Consider the following 19,182-nt stretch of genomic DNA (forward strand, 5'->3'; position numbering starts at 1 on the left):
TGTCTGGGTCTGTTACATGTTTTGTTTTTTTGTCTGATTACTATAGTATTCTTAGTTCTGACGATGTGAGGACTCCGTCTTCAGTTGTCTTTCGGTGCTTTTGCACAATGTGGTCTGGGCGCAGCCTTCCCTTGTCTGTCAGGACCCATTTGGGTCTTTGTGAGCTGGACTCGCTATTGGGGGTTTTCCTTTAATGGATTTTGTGGTGACCTTTCGGTTCACCTTCGGTTCCTCTTTGCCTCTTTCCTTGGTGAGGGATCACCTGTTGGGCGACGGTGTCTCCTGGAGGACTGTTGGCTCAGTTGAGTCCGATTTTGCGGTCTCTAGCTAGGCTTCTGGACTATCTGCAGGTCAGTGCCCTTGGGGCCTTTCCTTTTTAAAGTTTTTCTTGGCTTCGGACGAAGCAGGGTTTTTGTTGGATAGTGGTTTCTGGCTTGGTGCCCTCAGAATGGGCAGCCTATTGTACCCTCCCGTTTTGGCATTCAGTGTCCTCTTTAGCTTGGGTATTGTTTTCCCAAACGTAATGAATGCAGCTGTAGACTTTCTAATTAGGAAGAAAAACATAAATTATGCTGACCTTATTTCCTTTTCTTCCGTTGGAAAGAGTCTACAGCTCCCCACCCTTTTTCTACATGGTGCGTCTCTTTGTTCTTGCACATTTTTTCACCCTGATATTTCTTCTACTGTTCCTTGTTCCTCGGCAGTATGATTGGGGGATGATGGAAGAGGGTGTCTTTGCCTCCTCCTGGTGGCCAGGTTCTTATTTCCCAAAAGTAATGAATGCTGCTGTGGACTCTTTCCAACGGAAGAAAAGGAAATTATCAGGTAAGCATAATTTGATGTATATATATATATATATATATATATATATATATATATATATATATATATATATATATATATATATATATATATATATATATATATATATATATATATATATATATATATATATATATATATATATATATATACACAGAGAGAAGTGCACTCACAGGAACGAACAACTGGCTCAATAACATTGTTAGCCTGTTCTATGGCGATTTACCACCTGGGTGCAACTTTTTAGCCCAGTAATGCTTTTCACAGAGTAGAACTTTCCTGTAGTATATCAGTCTGATCCCGCCTATTACGGTCAGTCCATTCCATATTGAGCCAGTTGTTCGTTCCTGTGAGTGCACTTCTCTCTGTATGTATTTAGTCTCCCTATGGGAAAAAGGGGCAACCAGACGTGGACTCCTTGCTCAGTGTGCTTAGAGGAATACTGCTACACCTCACTGACGAGGCCCAATGAAGGCCGAAACGATCGTCTGGGGTTGCTGTGTTCCTTGTTCAGAGAGGAATTGCCTGGTATTTCGGCGCTGGACTGACCGTAATAGGCGGGATCAGACTGATATACTACAGGAAAGTTCTACTCTGTGAAAAGCATTACTGGGCTAAAAAGTTGCACCCAGGTGGTAAATCGCCATAGAACAGGCTAACAATGTTATTGAGCCAGTTGTTCGTTCCTGTGAGTGCACTTCTCTCTGTATGTATTTAGTCTCCCTATGGGAAAAAGGGGCAACCAGACGTGGACTCCTTGCTCAGTGTGCTTAGAGGAATACTGCTACACCTCACTGACGAGGCCCAATGAAGGCCGAAACGATCGTCTGGGGTTGCTGTGTTCCTTGTTCAGAGAGGAATTGCCTGGTATTTCGGCGCTGGACTGACCGTAATAGGCGGGATCTTGCCATGGTCGACCAAAGAAGTTGAGTGCATGTGCTCAGTGTCATATCCAGAGGTTGTGTTTGGGAAATACACGTATGAGTGCTGCCAGCATTGCTGCAGAGGTTGAAGGGGTGGGTGGTCAGCCTCTCCGTGCTCAGACCATATGCCGCACACTGCATCAAATTGGCCTGCATGGCTGTCGTCCCAGAAGATGATGCTCAAGAAAGCCCGCAAACAGTTTGCTGAAGACAAGCAGATTAAGGACGTGGATTACTGGAACCATGTCCTGTGGTCCGATGAGACAAAGATAAACTTATTTTGGTTTAGATGGTATCGAGCATGTGTGGCGGCAACCAGGTGAGGAGTACAAAGACAAGTGTGTCTTGCCTACAGTCAAGCATGGGGGTGGGAGTGTCATGGTCTGGGCCTGCATGAATGCTGCCGGCACTGGGGAGCTACAGTTCATTGAGGGAACCATGAATGCCAACATGTACTGTGACATACTGAAGCAGAGCATGATCCCCTACCTTCGGAGACTGGGCCTCCGTGCAGTATTCCAACATAACGACCCCAAACACACCTCCAAGACGACCACTGCCTTGCTAAAGAAGCTGAGGATAAAGGTGATGGACTGGCCCTCCAGACCTAAACCCTATTCAGCATCTGCGGGACATCCTCAAACGGAAGGTGGGTTAGCGCAAGGTCTCTCTGTGATGTCGTCATGGAGGAGTGGAAGAGGATTCCAGTGGCAACCTGTGAAGCTCTGGTGAACTCCATGCTCGAGGGTTAAGGCAGTCCTGGAAAATAATGGTGGCCACACACAATATTGAAACTTTGGGCCCAATTTGGACATTTCAACTTAGGGGTGTACTCACTTTTGTTGCCAACGGTTTAGACATTAATGGCTGTGTGTTGCGTTATTTTGAGGGTACAGCACTTATACAGGCTGTACACTCACTTCTTTACATTGTAGCAAAGTGTAATTTCTTCAGTGTTGTCACATGAAAAGATATAATAAAATATTTACAAAAATGTGAGGGGTGTACGGACTTTTGTGAGATACTATATACTGTATGTGTGGTTTGTATAATATACATTATTTTTTTTATTTTTTTAAGACACTAGAACTTGCTAGAAATCCAGCAATGATGCAAGAGATGATGAGGAATCAAGACCGAGCCCTGAGTAATCTTGAAAGTATACCTGGTGGCTACAATGCATTACGGAGAATGTATACTGACATCCAGGAGCCTATGTTAAATGCTGCTCAAGAGCAGGTAATTAAAGCATTACAGTGACTTTGCTTAAAACTGTAACAAGAACAAGAATTTAATGATATTCCGCTTCGTCACATTTCCTTAAACTCTAGTATTTGCTAGGAGGCAGTTAAACATATGTATATATAAAGAGATAACAGAATAAATGTGTATAATATATCATTCATTACTGATGGGTACAGACCCAGCAGAATATCATGGATTCTTCCGTTAAATGTACAAGGGATGTGCATTCGGCATTTGTATCAATCTTCCCCTGGCATTTGGCTCTTTCTGCTTTCGTATATATTTGTTATAGTGCAACACACAAAAAACTATATTTGCACAGATCTGTGCATGATACACTATTACACGGATATATCCAGCTCCGAAAAGATCAGAATGCTGTAACCTGCTGACTAATTTGATATACATTTGAATCAACAAATGCACATCTTTTAATATGTACCTCTACCTTATTCTGACTTTATTTCCATCTTAATGGGAGGAGAGTCCACGGCTTCATTCATTACTTGTGGGAATTAAGAACCTGGCCACCAGGAGGAGGCAAAGACACCCTAGCCAAAAGCTTAAATACCTCCCCCACTTCCCTCATCCCCCAATCATTTTTTGCCTTTCGTTACAGGAGGTTGGTAGAGAAGTGTCAGAAGATTCGGAGTAGTCTCTTATGGAGGGTAGTACTCTTCTGATTGGGACTGGAGTTTTATGTAGTCCTGTCAGCCTCTCAGTGAGAGCTTGGATGAAAGTTAGACTCCGGAGATGCAGGGAGAGTCTTTCTGCGAATCTATTCCGACTCAGATTAAAGTGAAAGTAAATCCTTGCGTTTTACAAACGCTAGGATTTACTATTAAAACAAATAAAGGGCACTTTAAGTCATGAAGTATAAAATACTTCATGTAGAAAGCTCCTTTATTTGATTCAACCGATCGCCGCTCTTAGCTCCTACAGCTCCTTTATCTTAAATGGAACCATGGGTTAATATCTCTTGTGGGGGTTTATTGAACAGGGGGGACTTTAATCATGTTTGTTATGTGATCTGTCTGCTAATGAGTAGTGATGCTTGGACTCATGGCTATTTGGAACATAACGGCCTCATAATCAGACTGCACGTTTTTTTTTTTTTTTTGGACTGGTGCGCTTTTTTTTTTTTGCAAGCTTACATGGCGTACCTCGTTACCGGGTGTAGTCACGTAATTCAATTTACGTACCCTGACCGAGTGGCGACGGAGAGCATCTGTTCATTGTTTGATTCACAGGAGGTGGTGAGTGCCCCAGCCATTGTTTTTTTTTTTTTTCTTTCATGTAATTAACAAGAGTCCATGAGCTAGTGACGTATGGGATATACATTCCTACCAGGAGGGGCAAAGTTTCCCAAACCTCAAAATGCCTATAAATACACCCCTCACCACACCCACAAATCAGTTTTACAAACTTTGCCTCCGATGGAGGTGGTGAAGTAAGTTTGTGCTAGATTCTACGTTGATATGCGCTCCGCAGCAAGTTGGAGCCCGGTTTTCCTCTCAGCGTGCAGTGAATGTCAGAGGGATGTGAGGAGAGTATTGCCTATTTGAATGCAGTGATCTCCTTCTACGGGGTCTATTTCATAGGTTCTCTGTTATCGGTCGTAGAGATTCATCTCTTACCTCCCTTTTCAGATCGACGATATACTCTTATATTTACCATTTCCTCTACTGATTCTCGTTTCAGTACTGGTTTGGCTTTCTACAAACATGTAGATGAGTGTCCTGGGGTAAGTAAGTCTTATTTTCTGTGACACTCTAAGCTATGGTTGGGCACTTTATTTATAAAGTTCTAAATATATGTATTCAAACATTTATTTGCCTTGACTCAGAATGTTCAACTTTCCTTATTTTCCAGACAGTCAGTTTCATATTTGGGATAATGCATTTTAATTTAACATATTTTACCTTAAAATTTGACTTTTTCCCTGTGGGCTGTTAGGCTCGCGGGGGCTGAAAATGCTTCATTTTATTGCGTCATTTTTGGCGCGGACTTTTTTGGCGCAAAAATTCTATTTCCGTTTCCGGCGTCATACGTGTCGCCGGAAGTTGCGTCATTCTTTGACGTTATTTTGCGCCAAAAATGTCGGCGTTCCGGATGTGGCGTCATTTTTGGCGCCAAAAGCATTTAGGCGCCAAATAATGTGGGCGTCTTTTTTGGCGCTAAAAAATTTGGGCGTCATTTTTGTCTCCACATTATTTAAGTCTCATTATTTATTGCTTCTGGTTGCTAGAAGCTTGTTCACTGGCATTTTTTTCCCATTCCTGAAACTGTCATTTAAGGAATTTGATCAATTTTGCTTTATATGTTGTTTTTTTCTTTTACATATTGCAAGATGTTCCACGTTGCAACTGAGTCAGAAGTTACTACAGGAAAATCACTGCACAGTGCTGGAGCTACCAAGCTAAGTCTGTTATAAACTTTTGGTATCTGTTTCTCCAGCTGTTATTTGTATTGCATGTCATGTCAAACTTATTAATGCAGATAAAATTTCCTTTAGTACTGTTACATTACCTGTTGCTGTTCCGTCAACATCTAATTTTCAGAGTGTTCCTGATAACATAAGAGATTTTATTTATTTTAAATCCATTAAGAAGGCTATGTCTGTTATTTCTCCTTCTAGTATACATAAAAGTCTTTTAAAACTTCTCTTTTTTTCAGATGAATTTTTAAATGAACATCATCATTTTGATGCTGATAAATCTTTGTATTTGTCCAAGATGGAATTTATTCGTTCTTTACTTAAAGAAGTGTTATTTGCATTAGAAATAGAGGATTCTGGTCCTCTTGATACTAAATGTAAACGTTTAAATAAGGTAGTTATTCCAGAAGTGTTTTATCTCCCTGATGCTATTTCTGAAGTAATTTCCAGGGAATGGAATAATTTGGGTAATTTATTTACTCCTTCTAGACGTTTAAGCAATTTATATCCTGTGCCATCTGACAGATTAGAGTTTTTTGGGACAAAAATCCCTAAGGTTATGGGGCTGTCTCTACTCCTGCTAATGTACTACTATTCCTATGGCAGATAGTACTTCATTTAAGGATCCTTTAGATAGGAAAATTGAATCCTTTCTAAGAAAAGCTTACTTATGTTCAGGTAATCTTCTTAGACCTGCTATATTTTTAGCGGATGTTGCTGCAGCTTCAACTTTTTGGTTAGAAGCTTTAGCGCAACAAGTAACAGATCATAATTTTATAGCATTATTATTATTTTATAACATGCTAATAATTTTATTGGTGATACCATCTTTTGATATCATTAGAGTTGATGTCAGGTATATGTCTCTAGCTATTTTAGCTAGAAAAGCTTTATGGATTAAACTTGGAATACTGACATGTCTTCTAAGTCAACTTTGCTTTCCCTTTCTTTCCAGGGTAAATAATCATTTCGTTCCTTTCCTCACAACAAGGAACAAAAGCCTGATCCTTCATCCTCAGGAGCGGTATCAGTTTGGAAACTATTTCCAGTTTGGAATATATCCGAGCTTTATAGAAACCTATAGCCAGCTCCTAAGTACCTATGAAGGTGCGGCCCTTATTCCAGCTCAGCTGGTATGGGGCAGATTACGTTTTCTTCAAAGAAATTTGGATCAATTCCGTTCTTAATCTCTGGTTTCAGAAACATTGTTTCAGAAAGGTACAGAATTGGCTTCAAGTTAAGGCCTCCTGCTAAGAGATTCTTTTCTTCCCCGTGTCCCAGTTAACACAGCAAGGCTCAGCATTTCTGAAATGTGTTTCAGATCTAGAGTTGGCTGGAGTATTTATACCAGTTCCAGTTCTGGAACAGGGGCTGGGGTTTTATTTTATCTCTTCATTGTACCAAAGAAGGTCAATTCCTTCAGACCAGTTCTGGATCTATCATTATTGAATCGTTATGTTAGGATACCAACATTCAAGATGGTTACTGTAGGACTATCCTGCCTTTTGTTTAGCAAGGGCATTATATGTCTACAATAGATTTACAGGATGTGTATCTGCATATTCCGATTCATCCAGATTACTTTTAGTGTCTGAGATTCTCTTTTTAGACAAGCATTACCAGTTTTGTGGCTCTACCGTTTGGCCTAGCCTCAGTTCCAAGAATTTTTTTCAAAGGTTCTCGGTGCCCTTCTTTCTCTATTCAGAGAATAGAGTGTTGGTATTTCCTTATTTGGACGATATCTTGGTACTTGCTCAGTCTTCTCATTTTCGTAGAATCTCATACGAATCGACTTGTGTTGTTTCTTCAAGTTCATGGTTGGAGGATCAATTTACCAATCAGTTCATTGATTCCTCAGACAAGGGTAACCTTTTTAGGTTTCTAGATAAATTCAGTGTCTATGACTCTGTCCTTGTCAGTCAAGAGAAGTTTATCATTGATATCAGCTTGTCAAAACCTTCAGTCACAATCATTCCCTTTGGTAGCCTTATGCATGGAAATGTTGGGTCTTAGGACTGCCGCATCAGATGCGATCTCCTTTGCTCGTTTTTACATGCGACCTCTTCAGCTCTGTATGCTGAACCAATGGTGCAGGGATTACTCAAAGATATCTCAATTAATATCTTTAAACCGATTTTATGACACTCTCTGACATGGTGGACAGATCACCATCGTTTAGTTCAGGGGGCTTCTTTGTTCTTCCGACCTGGACTATAATCTCAACAGATGCTAGTTTTACAGGTTGGGGAGCTGTATGGGGGTATCTGACGGCACAAGGGGTTTGGGAATCTCAGGAGGTGAGATTTCCGATCAATATTTTGGAACTCCGTGCAATTTTCAGAGCTCTTCAGTCTTGGCCTCTTCCGAAGAGAGAGTTGTTCATTTGTTTTCAGATAAGACAATGTCACATCTGTGGCATACATCAATCATCAAGGAGGGACTCACAGTCCTCTGGCTATGAAAGAAGTATCTCGAATTTTGGTTTGGGCGGAATCCAGCTCCTGTCTAATCTCTGCGGTTTATATCCCAGGTATGGACAATTGGAAAGCGGATTATCTCAGTCGCCAAACGTTGCATCCGGGCGAATGGTCTCTTCACCCAGAGGTATTTCTTCAGATTGTTCAAATGTGGGAACTTCCAGAAATAGATCTGATGGCTTCTCATCTAAACAAGAAACTTCCCAGGTATCTGTCCAGATCCCGGGATCCTCAGGCGGAGGCAGTGGATGCATTTTCACTTCCTTGGAAGTATCATCCTGCCTATATCTTTCCGCCTCTAGTTCTTCTTCCAAGAGTAATCTCCAAGATTCTGAAGGAATGCTCGTTTGTTCTGCTGGTAGCTCCGGCATGGCCTCACAGGTTTTGGTATGAGGATCTTGTCCGGATGGCCTTTTGCCAACCGTGTACTCTTCCGTTAAGACCAGACCTTTTGTCTCAAGGTCCTTTTTTCCATCAGGATCTGAAATCCTTAAATTTAAAGGTATGGAGATTGAACGCTTGATTCTTGGTCAAAGAGGTTTCTCTGACTCTGTGATTAATACTATGTTACAGGCTCGTAAATCTGTATCCAGAGAGATATATTATAGAGTCTGGAAGACTTATATTTCTTGGTGTCTTTCTCATCATTTTTCTTGGCATTTTTTTTAGAATACCGAGAATATTACAATTTCTTCAGGATGGTTTAGATAAGGGTTTGTCCGCAAGTTCCTTGAAAGGTCAAATCTCTGCTCTTTCTGTTCTTTTTCAACAGAAAGGTTGCTATTCTTCCTGATATTCATTGTTTTGTACAAGCTTTGGTTCGTATAAAGCCTGTCATTAAGTCAATTTCTCCTCCTTGGAGTTTGAATTTGGTTCTGGGAGCTCTTCAAGCTCCTCCGTTTGAACCTATGCATTCATTGGACATTAAATTACTTTCTTGGAAAGTTTTGTTCCTTTTGGCCATCTCTTCTGCTAGAAGAGTTTCTGAATTTTCTGCTCTTTCGTGTGAGTCTCCTTTTCTGATTTTTCATCAGGATAAGGCGGTGTTGCGAACTTCTTTTGAATTTTTACCTAAAGTTGTGAATTCCAACAACATTAGTAGAGAAATTGTGGTTCCTTCATTATGTCCTAATCCTAAGAATTCTAAGGAGAAATCATTGCATTCTTTGGATGTTGTTAGAGCTTTGAAATATTATGTTGAAGCTACGAAATCTTTCCGTAAGACTTCTAGTCTATTTGTTATCTTTTCCGGTTCTAGGAAAGGCCAGAAAGCTTCTGCCATTTCTTTGGCATCTTGGTTGAAATCTTTAATTCATCTTGCCTATGTTGAGTCGGGTAAAATTCCGCCTCAGAGAATTACAGCTCATTCTACTAGGTCAGTATCTACTTCCTGGGCGTTTAGGAATGAAGCTTCGGTTGACCAGATCTGCAAAGCAGCAACTTGGTCCTCTTTGCATACTTTTTCTAAATTCTACCATTTTGATGTCTTTTCTTCTTCTGAAGCAGTTTTTGGTAGAACAGTTCTTCAGGCAGCGATTTCAGTTTGAATCTTCTGCTTATGTTTTTTGTTAAACTTTATTTTGGGTGTGGATTATTTTCAGCAGGAATTGGCTGTCTTTATTTTATCCCTCCCTCTCTAGTGACTCTTGTGTGGAAAGATCCACATCTTGGGTAGTCATTATCCCATACGTCACTAGCTCATGGACTCTTGTTAATTACATGAAAGAAAACATAATTTATGTAAGAACTTACCTGATAAATTCATTTCTTTCATATTAACAAGAGTCCATGAGGCCCACCCTTTTTTGTGGTGGTTATGATTTTTTTGTATAAAGCACAATTATTCCAATTCCTTATTTTATATGCTTCGCACTTTTTTTCTTATCACCCCACTTCTTGGCTATTCGTTAAACTGATTTGTGGGTGTGGTGAGGGGTGTATTTATAGGCATTTTGAGGTTTGGGAAACTTTGCCCCTCCTGGTAGGAATGTATATCCCATACGTCACTAGCTCATGGACTCTTGTTAATATGAAAGAAATGAATTTATCAGGTAAGTTCTTACATAAATTATGTTTTTTTAGAGCTGGGACATCTCCAACTCTGAGTTTACGTCTTGTGAGGAGTATGAAATAGCCCGGGTTATCCATGCCTATCAGTTATGTTCTGATTGCCGTTCTAGAGTACTCTCTTCCCCCGAATCAGAGAATGTAGAGTGCGTTGAACCATCCGCCACTGGGGATTTCATGTCCCGTGAGGCGCCTGCCGCAGAACCTTCTTTTGCTACGCAAGCAGGTGTCCCTAGGGCCGTTACTCCTTCTCCGGAAGGCGGCCTGTTTCCTCCAGAGGTTACAGCACGGTTCCGCAAGGCCATATCTATGATGCTGGCGCATTTGTATCTCCCAAGAGAAGTATTTTTACGATACTGTCCGTGTTCTGTTAACCAGGGCCTGTCAAGCGTGAGCTCGCCTGAGTCGGTTCGACCTTCTGGGAAGCAATGACCTCGAGGGTGGGGGTAGTCCATCAATCCGGCGGGGAAACTTTTTGCCTTCCGTTATAGACTGGCACGTCTTCGTTTTCTACTAAGACATGTTTTGCCAGTGAAAAATAGAGTCAGTACTGGCTGACTCAAGATAGGGGGCGCTGAGTGAATCTAGTATAATGTGTACATAAGGGAATATATCTAAATATGGAAAAATGATAACAATATACCAGCATAAATGAGCAATAATAGGGTTTGGTACTACCTATAACAAATTTAAATACCAGTTGTTTAGGAATTGTATACAAACAAATAAGTAAATAGGCGCGAGTCTCTTAATATGGTATTGCACTTGTTATGGCTCAGATGGTGCCAATATTTGAAAGAAGCCTGCTCTCTCCTCACAGGTGTCGAGAAATCTAAAAAGATATAGGAAACAAGAGAGGCGCATGTGTGTACCAGTAAAGAAATAAAAATATCCCGAGATAGGACCCTAGTCAGGGTACTCACATTTGTGAGGAGCTCTCAGACAGGGCCTATTAGAAGCAGGCTGGATATTTGCAGCAACGCAGCTTACTGTGCAGTCTTGGAAGTCAGGAACAGACAAACCCAATATCTGAATATGCAAAAGAAACAAAAGGGGCGCCTGTGTGTGCCAGTAGTATAATGTATTTTTTATAATAAATAAACCCTATTCAGGGTACTCACATTTAGAAGGAGCCCTCAAACAGTGCTATTCGGAGCAGGCTGGGTAGTTGGCAGCAACCCAGCTTACTGGTCACCTCGGTAGGCCAAAGTTCTGGATCACAGGAACACAGGACCCTAATGCTAGACTGCAACTAATGATATAATAGCAATCTCTGCAGCAAGGGACTCCCTGTAGGAGTGATTGGTAACTAATAGGCTAAAGTGAAAAGGTTCCACAGATGATATTGGTAATAAAAACAAATTTTATTTAAAAAAATAAAATATAATACAATGGAACCCTAAGGTGGGATATGCTAGCTGCCCACCTTAGCTATTGCAACACGTTTCTCAGCGTGTCAAACACTGTTTCATCAGGCTTAAAATACAGGCTATGAGAAGCCTTTAAATATACAAGCCTTGCCAATCCCCAAAAACCAATCAAGACAAGCACCTGGGTTTCCACCCCGAATAAGATAAAATCTTCAGCAGGTTAACCCTTTGGCAAACCTCATTGTATCTTGAAGTTAATAAAAAAAAATGTATAGTAAATATGGATGCCATCCAAAATATAAATCTACAGTTTGTACATTTGTAGTTTGTGCATTTTCCCATAAATAAAAATAAGTGAAGGTTGTCGACCTCTTTTGTTCTTAAAAGTACCCAAATAAGTATATAAATGTAAAATCGATACCATTGAACTTAAAAATAAAATACTTACTTTATTCATAGCTATAACTTATAAAAAAAACGGACTTGTAACCCATTTTTGTTGTGAAGATCCTATTCCGCCCCATGGATGTATGGGATCAATTGATGACAAAAGATCCTGTTAAAATACAAAACAATGTATCGCATACCTTTTACATTGTTGTAAAAATACTCACAAGTGGATATAAACAAACTGGACAATATCACCATAAGTGTGTGTGAGTGGTGAGATGGCTGCTGATTTTAGGCCAATTACTAAGCGTATATATAATGATACGGCCCATAAGTAGTGGTAAAGTCAACTGGCTGAGTGAAACGTGTGGTGTCATGACAGAAAAAAAAAGGGGCGGATTGAATGAACTGTCAGATCTCTGGGAAAAGATCCGATATCGGCTGTGCTGGAGGATTCCGGTCCTAGTGGGCCGAGAGATCCTCGGTCTTTCGTGCCGGATGGCAGACTGGGTTAGACGTATAGGGATAAAGCCAATCTCCTTGACGTCTCCATTTTCGCTTTCTTCTAAGTATCGGTTCCTGTTTTGAGCTTAGGAGAATAGGGACTCTGATCGACTGGTCCTATTAGCGCGCCTATTCTCCATGGGCGTTCACCCTCCGGTGCTGCCTTCATTTTCTTGGACCCGGTTCGGATGTGTTCAATTTGTTTTATTAAGCTCATGTCTGTTATGATTCTCCATTTTGGGAATGTTTTTTTCTCTAGAACGGATACTTGCGATTTTCTGGTTGCGTGAGCACTTTCTCGGAAGTTGCGCATGACTATATAATGACATAGTTATGTTTATAGTTTATCGATCCCTTCGGGGGTTTTGATTTTTCTTGGACATTAAACGGTTTTGGAGTGTTCTCATACCAGGTGGGTACTGGTCGGGTGCTAGCTGCAGTTCCTTGCGGTTCATGTCACCCACGTGGTGCCAGTGTGCTGGTTACCTTGTCGGGTGCTGGGTTGTTCACTTTGATAAAGTGTTCGTTTGTTCTTGTTACCAACTACATCGGTCGTCGTCCTGTTCTTACTGTCGAGGGGGTTCCGGACTCAGATACTGCTGAGGCTCCTTGTGGAAGGCCCTTTGGCCTGGGAACCGAAGTTCCTCCATTCCCCATAGGTTTGGGTGACCTCTGGGCGTCGGGGGTGGTACCAGATGGATGACTATTTTCATTTTTTCTCTCTGTATCTTCTGGATGTTTGCCTTTTTGTGGCCTAGTCGCTGTACCTCTCGTAGGTTGCCGGAGCTACTTCCTGCCCTTCTCGGGTGGTTGGGTCTTCTGTGTCTTCCTTCCCATCCCAATTCAGTATGTTGCACGCTCTCTAGGGAGCGCAGGGGTTGGGTTTACTCCCTGTTGTTTTTCCCCCGGCATCTCCTGGTCGACTGGTCTGTGAGGAGTTGTGAGGCTCCCACCGTTTTTCCTGTGAGGTACAGGATTTTCCGGGAGGCTCATCCTTTAGGGGTCTTGGGGATATTATCACTTCTCATCCTAAGGGTTTGTAGGCCGGAGAGGTAGCTCAGTTGGTAACATACCCTAACCTCATCAGCCTTTAATCCTTCAAATGGAGCCTGTTCCGTGTAATCCTGTGAGTTTAGCGGGGGGGGGGGGGGGGGTGTTCCCCTTCAACTCTCTAAGAGATCTAGCCTTTTGGCCTTACAAGCAAAGGGTCCTGTTTCGGATGCTCCCCCGGGTGCTGGTTGCCTTTTTTTCTTAGGCCTGTTAAGTTCCCAGGGACATTGGGATGTGGGATGCACTGCCCAGGGTGCTCTTCTCCGTATGAGGTAACTTGTCAATTCCTCGGGGGGGGGGGTTTGACCATGTCCCTTGTCTGAGAGTTTGGAGTCCGGACCTGGATCGGTCCTGGGTGGTTCAGGTTCAAACCTTTAGGTTTGAGATCATCCGCTTGTTCCTTCTGGTGGGATCTGACAGTGGTCGTCAGGGGTAGTTGTTACACCTTGATGTGGGCTCATGGTTGTCTGTTCCACTGAGTTGTCGGTGTGACCGAATGGTCTCTTATCTCTTGGTTTCACCGTTCTCTAATCCCTTCTCTATGGCTGTGGAAGCGGTTCCTTGCGTTTGTCCTCCGAGTAGGTTGCTGTATACAGTTTTCCTTGAGTCCCTGAGGGTCCTCTCTTCTTGTTTCTGAGGGATTCTGTCCTCCTTGCGTGCAAGAGGTCCCGGGGCTGATTTCTGGTACTGGGATGTTGTAGTTTAGTGTCTATCTCCCTGGTTGGGAGTGGTCCCTCTTAGGAGGGAGCTGTGTGGGGGTTCTGGAACCCGAGCACGTAGCATTTTTGTCATGGCTTGTGATAGCAAGCGTGATTTAAATTATGGTCAGAGTTGTTCCCCCATGGGGTCGTTACCTTTTAGGCCCTCCTTTTCTTCTGAGGTGTGGTTCGAATAATTTTATATTTATTTTCGGATGTTGCCAATTCTTTTGGACTGGGTCAGTTTCCTCCCAGTGTGGGTCAGGGATCTGACTGCTCTGCTGAGTCTTGACAGTATACTTCCAGTTGATACAGGTCTAGGTAGCCTAGGGGATCTCTACCTGGCCTAGTAGCTGAAGGCTTGGAGTTTGAGTCCTGCTGTACTTTCTAATCTGGTCTCCTGCTTTCAGTGGTAGGTTCACGGTGTTTCATCCCTCCACTGATTTCATATGCTGCTGGTGTTGGATGCTCTTCTAAGGAGAGAGTTACCTTCAATATTTTTCGACATTCTCCGTGGGTTGATCTCCCACGATAGCTCAGGGTCAGCCTTGCTGCTGGTGCTCAGCGTTGGCTGTGTGTTTTCACAAGAGAGCCTTTTTTCTGATAGGATATTATTTTGTTTCTATCCTAGTCTACGGGCTCCGACTTTCTTCAGCTTCATATGGGTTTCTTCCCATGCTCTCTACGTTTAGCGGTTGTGTCTTCTAAACTTGGGTACAGTGAGGAGCTTGTGGTTTCTTGTAGCACCGTCGGTCGTATGGTATTGTGTCAGGGAGCTGAGGGTGGACTTGGGTTCTTCCTGTGATTGCCTTTTTATAGGTGTGGAGTTGATCCCTGGTCTTTGTACTTCTAGGGAGTCCTTCCCTGTGTGGTTGTCTTTAGCACCCTTGGGTTGCTTTAGTCATTTTTAGATTTTTTTACCATTGTTGGTGATCCTTTGGTACCTTGTGGGTCCTCTGTTTTTCCCTTCGTCGGTAGGTATAGGTCTTTTCCTTCAGGTCGGAGGTTAATTCTGTGTGATTAGAATACTCGCGGAACTTGGTTCCTCTGGGGTTTTTTGTGCTCAATGGATTCTGGAGATTCTGAGTAGTTTCCAGGACGGCCTTGCAGGTGTTTAACTGATGGGCAGTTAATTGGTCCTTTCAGGTTTTTCACCCCTTGTGTCTAAGTGTTAGGTTTTTTTTTTTAATTGGGTTTTGGGTAATTTCAGGCTGTGGTGCCCTTCGAAGGGGCCACCTTCTGTACCTGCTTTTTGTTTGCATTCAGTGTCCTCTATAGCTTGGGTATTGTTTTCCCAAAAGTAATGCAGCTGTGGACTCTTCCCGCTTAAGAAGAAAAACTTAAATTATGCTTACCTGATCATTTTCTTTTCTTCTGACCGGAAGAGTCCACAGCTGCCCGTCTGTGTTTTTTCTATGGGGCGGCCGTATTTAGTTTTTATTCTTCTGGCACCTTTTTCACCCTGATATTTCTCCTATTGTTCCTTGTTCCCTTGCCAGAATGACTGGGGGTTGAGGGAAGGGTGGGGGGGAGGGTATTTAAGCCTTTGGCTGGGTTGTCTTTGCCTCCTGGTGACCAGGTTCTGAATTCCCAAGTAATGAATGCAGCTGTGGACTCTTCCCATCAGAAGAAAAGAAAATGATCAGGTATGCATAATTTAAGTTATTTCTCCCTCTTCTTCTTTTAAGACTGTTCCCTGTTCCAGACTCTCAGCTTGAGCTGTGGGGGGGGGGGGCATCCCTAAGGAGGATAGTGCTATCTCCACGCTTGCTAAGCGCACAGCTATCCCGCTCGAAGATAGCTCTTCGTTCAAGGAGCCCATGGATAAAATATTGGAATCCATGTTGAGAAAGATGTTTCAGCTCACGGGTTCGTTTTTCAACCAGCAGTGGCGGTGGCTGGGACTGCTACCTACTGGTGTGACGCTCTTTCAGCTATAGTTGAGGTGGAGTCTCCCCTCGAGGAGATACAGGAACAAATTTAGACCTTAAGGGTAGCAAATTCATTCATCTGTGATGCAAATATGCAGATTATTCGCTTGAATGCCAAGACATCAGGTTTTTCTGTTCTAGCCCGTAGGGCTTTGTGGTTAAAGTTGTGGTCTGCTGACATTACTTCCAAGTCTAGATTACTATCCCTCCCTTTTTCAGGGGAAAGTTTTTTGGTCCGGGCCTGGACTGGGCCTAAGGGGTCTACTTTTCATCCCTTTCATTCGTACAAGTCCCAACGCCACCAACCTGCCGCGAAGACCGAGCAGTCCAAGGGATCTTGGAAACCAGCTCAATCTTGGAACAAAGCCAAGCAGAGCAAGAAGCCTGCCAAGACAAAATCGGCATGAAGGGGCGGCCCCCGATCTGTCTATGGATCACGTAGGGGGCAGACTATCTTTTTGCGGAGGCCTGGATGAGAGACGTTCAGGATCCTTGGGTTCTGGAGGTCATCGCCCAGGGTTACAGGATAGGGTTCAAGACTCATCCGCCCAGGGGCAGATTCCTCCTGTGAAACCTATCATCAAGACCAGAGAAGAGAGATGTCTTTCTAGATTGCGTAAGGGATCTCTCCTCTCTCGGGGTAATCGTACCAGTACCTCTGGCAGAAAGAGGTCTCGGGTGTTATTCAAACCTTTTCGTGGTCCCAAAGAAGGGCACGTTTCGTCCTATTCTAGACCTAAAGTGCCTAAACAAGTTTCTGTCGGTCCCATTGTTCAAGATGGAGACGATCAGGTCGATACTGCTCATAGTTCAAGATGGACAGTTCATGACTACAATAGATTTGAAGGATGCTTACCTTCACGTGCCAATCCACAAGGATCACTTCAGGTTCCTAAGTTTTGCATTTCTGGACCAACACTTCCAGTTTGTGGCCCTACTGTTCGGCCTGGTGACTGCCCCAAGAGTCTTTACGAAGGTTTTGGGAGCACTGCTTGCGGTGGCGAGAGCCAGAGGTATTGCAGTGACACCTTATCTGGACGACATCCTGGTCCAGGCTCCATCCTACAGTCTCGCAGAGGACAATTCGAGGGATCTTCTTCTCCTTTGATATCCTGGATGGAAGATTAATGTAGGAAAGAGTTCCCTGGTTCCCAGCAACAGAGATGGAATCTATTATAGTGCCCAGGAATTCCAATCTATGATGATATTCCTGACAGATCAGAGACGTTGCAAGATTGCGTCCAGCTGTCTTGCCCTTCAGACCTCCTCAAGGCCATCTGTGGCCCGTTGTATGGAGGTAATTGGGCTCATGGTATCTAGCAGAGATGTCATTCCATTCGCCAGCTTCCATCTCAGACCTCTTCAGTTGTGCATGTTGAGACAATGGAACGGCGATCACTCAGACCTATCCCAACAGATCTCTCTGGACAACTAAACGAGGGAATCCTTCTCTTGGTGGATCTGCCCGGGGCAACTGTCCCAGGGGACATCCATCCTGAGGCCATCCTGGGAGATTGTGACCACGGACAAAGTCTGTCAGGATGGGGAGCTGTTAGGGGTGCCAGGAAGGCACAGGGCAGGTGGACTCGGAGTCGCTTCTCCCGATCAATATTCTGGAACTTCGATCGATCTTCAATGCTCTGAGGGCTTGGCTCCTTCTGGGGTCGTCCCGATCCATCAGATTCCAGTCGGACAACATTACTTCTGTGGCTTACATCAACCATCAGGGGGGAACGAGAAGCTCCCTAGCCATGAGGGAAGTATCTCTGATTCTGGAGTGGGTGGGGACCCACGACTGTAAGCTATCAGTGATCCACATTCCGGGTGTGGACAACTGGGAAGCAAATTTTATCGGCAGACAATCGTTTCATCCGGGGGAATGGTCTCTCCATCCCGAGGTGTTTGCGGAGATCTGCAACAGATGGGGGATGCCAGAGAGAGATCTCATGGCATCCAGACTCAACTTCAAGCTACCGAGATACGGGTCCCGGTCCAGGGATCCCCAGGCAGAGCTGATAGATGCCTTAGCAGTGCTTTGGGAGTTTAACCTAGTCTACATATTTCCACAGTTACCACTTTCACCTCGAGTAGTGGCCCGCATCAAGCAGGAGCAAGCTTTGGCTATTCTAATTGCTCCGTCGTGGCCGTGGAGGATGTGGTTTGCGGATCATGTGGGGATGTCATTGTCTCCTCCATGGAGGTTACCTTGTCGCAGAGATCTACTGGTTCAGGGTCCCTTTTTACATCAAAATTTCAATTCTCTGAGGCTGACTGTGTGGGGATTGAACGCCTAGTCTTAGCTAAGAGGTTTTTCTGAGAGAGTGATTGATACTCTCATTCAAGGCAGTAAACCGGTCACTCGTCGCATCTATAATAAGGTGTGGAGGACCTACTTGTCCTGGTGTGAAGAACGGGGATATCCCATTCCCTGGCATAAGTTTAGGGTATCCAGGATCCTGCCCTTCCTCCAGGATGGGTTGGAGAAGGGACTTGCCGCCAGTTCCTTAAAGGTACAGATTTCGGATACTCGCCACTTTTGATCACACCCACTAACCCCCCCCCCCCTCTTTGCATTTGTTTAGCCAATGTGAAAAACCTTATTGTGTAGTTATTTTTTAATATTTTTGTTTTATACCATAAATTAAATAATGCTACATCAGTAATTAACAAAAATAAGTGCATATCAGTTAGCAACATCAACTAGGGTTCCGGGGAAGACAACAGCTGGACAGAAAAAGGATGTTGTTGAACTGAGAGAAAGCAGAGAGTGTTTTTTAGAATTATTAGTGATGCACCGAAATGGAAATTCTGGACCGAAACCGAATATGAAAATCCAGGAGGCACTTAGCCGAAAAACCGAAAATGTCGTTTTTTTTGTTTTGTTTTTTTTTTTTTACCAAATTTTAAAATTAATATTTTTTAGTTTTTTTTGCATAATTAGACTATTTTATGAATGAATCAGAATTGAAAACCTGCAAACCAATAAAATAACCACACTTTTCTGTATGATATGAATAAAGCTTTTTTTTTTAAAAAAAAAAAAAAAAAAAAAAAAAAAAAAAAAATAACCACACTTTTATTGAAAGTAACACACTAAAATTGGACAAAAATATCTTAAAACAATAATATGCTACACAATAATTTTACCAAGAAAACAAAACAGGCAAAAAAGGATAATGCCATTTTAGGCCAAAATAATATCAATATACTGTATTATTCTGTATTTAGTTCTGTGTAACAGAATCAGATTTCACAGTATTTTTTTTAC

General features: G+C 42.9%; 1 protein-coding gene across 1 annotated transcript in view; it reads left to right on the plus strand.

Annotated features, from left to right (window-relative positions):
• The window catches only part of UBQLN1 (ubiquilin 1), a gene marked incomplete in the record, with an annotated part of 255,859 nt that overhangs the window by 86,014 nt on the left and 150,663 nt on the right, over window positions 1–19,182 (plus strand). Inside the window, 1 exon segment of the mRNA XM_053702450.1 lies at window positions 2,826–2,984. Coding sequence (XP_053558425.1) covers window positions 2,826–2,984 — 159 coding nt within the window.

This window comes from Bombina bombina, chromosome 2 (genome assembly GCF_027579735.1).
Source record: "Bombina bombina isolate aBomBom1 chromosome 2, aBomBom1.pri, whole genome shotgun sequence".
In the NCBI taxonomy this organism is placed as follows: Eukaryota; Metazoa; Chordata; class Amphibia; order Anura; family Bombinatoridae; genus Bombina; species Bombina bombina.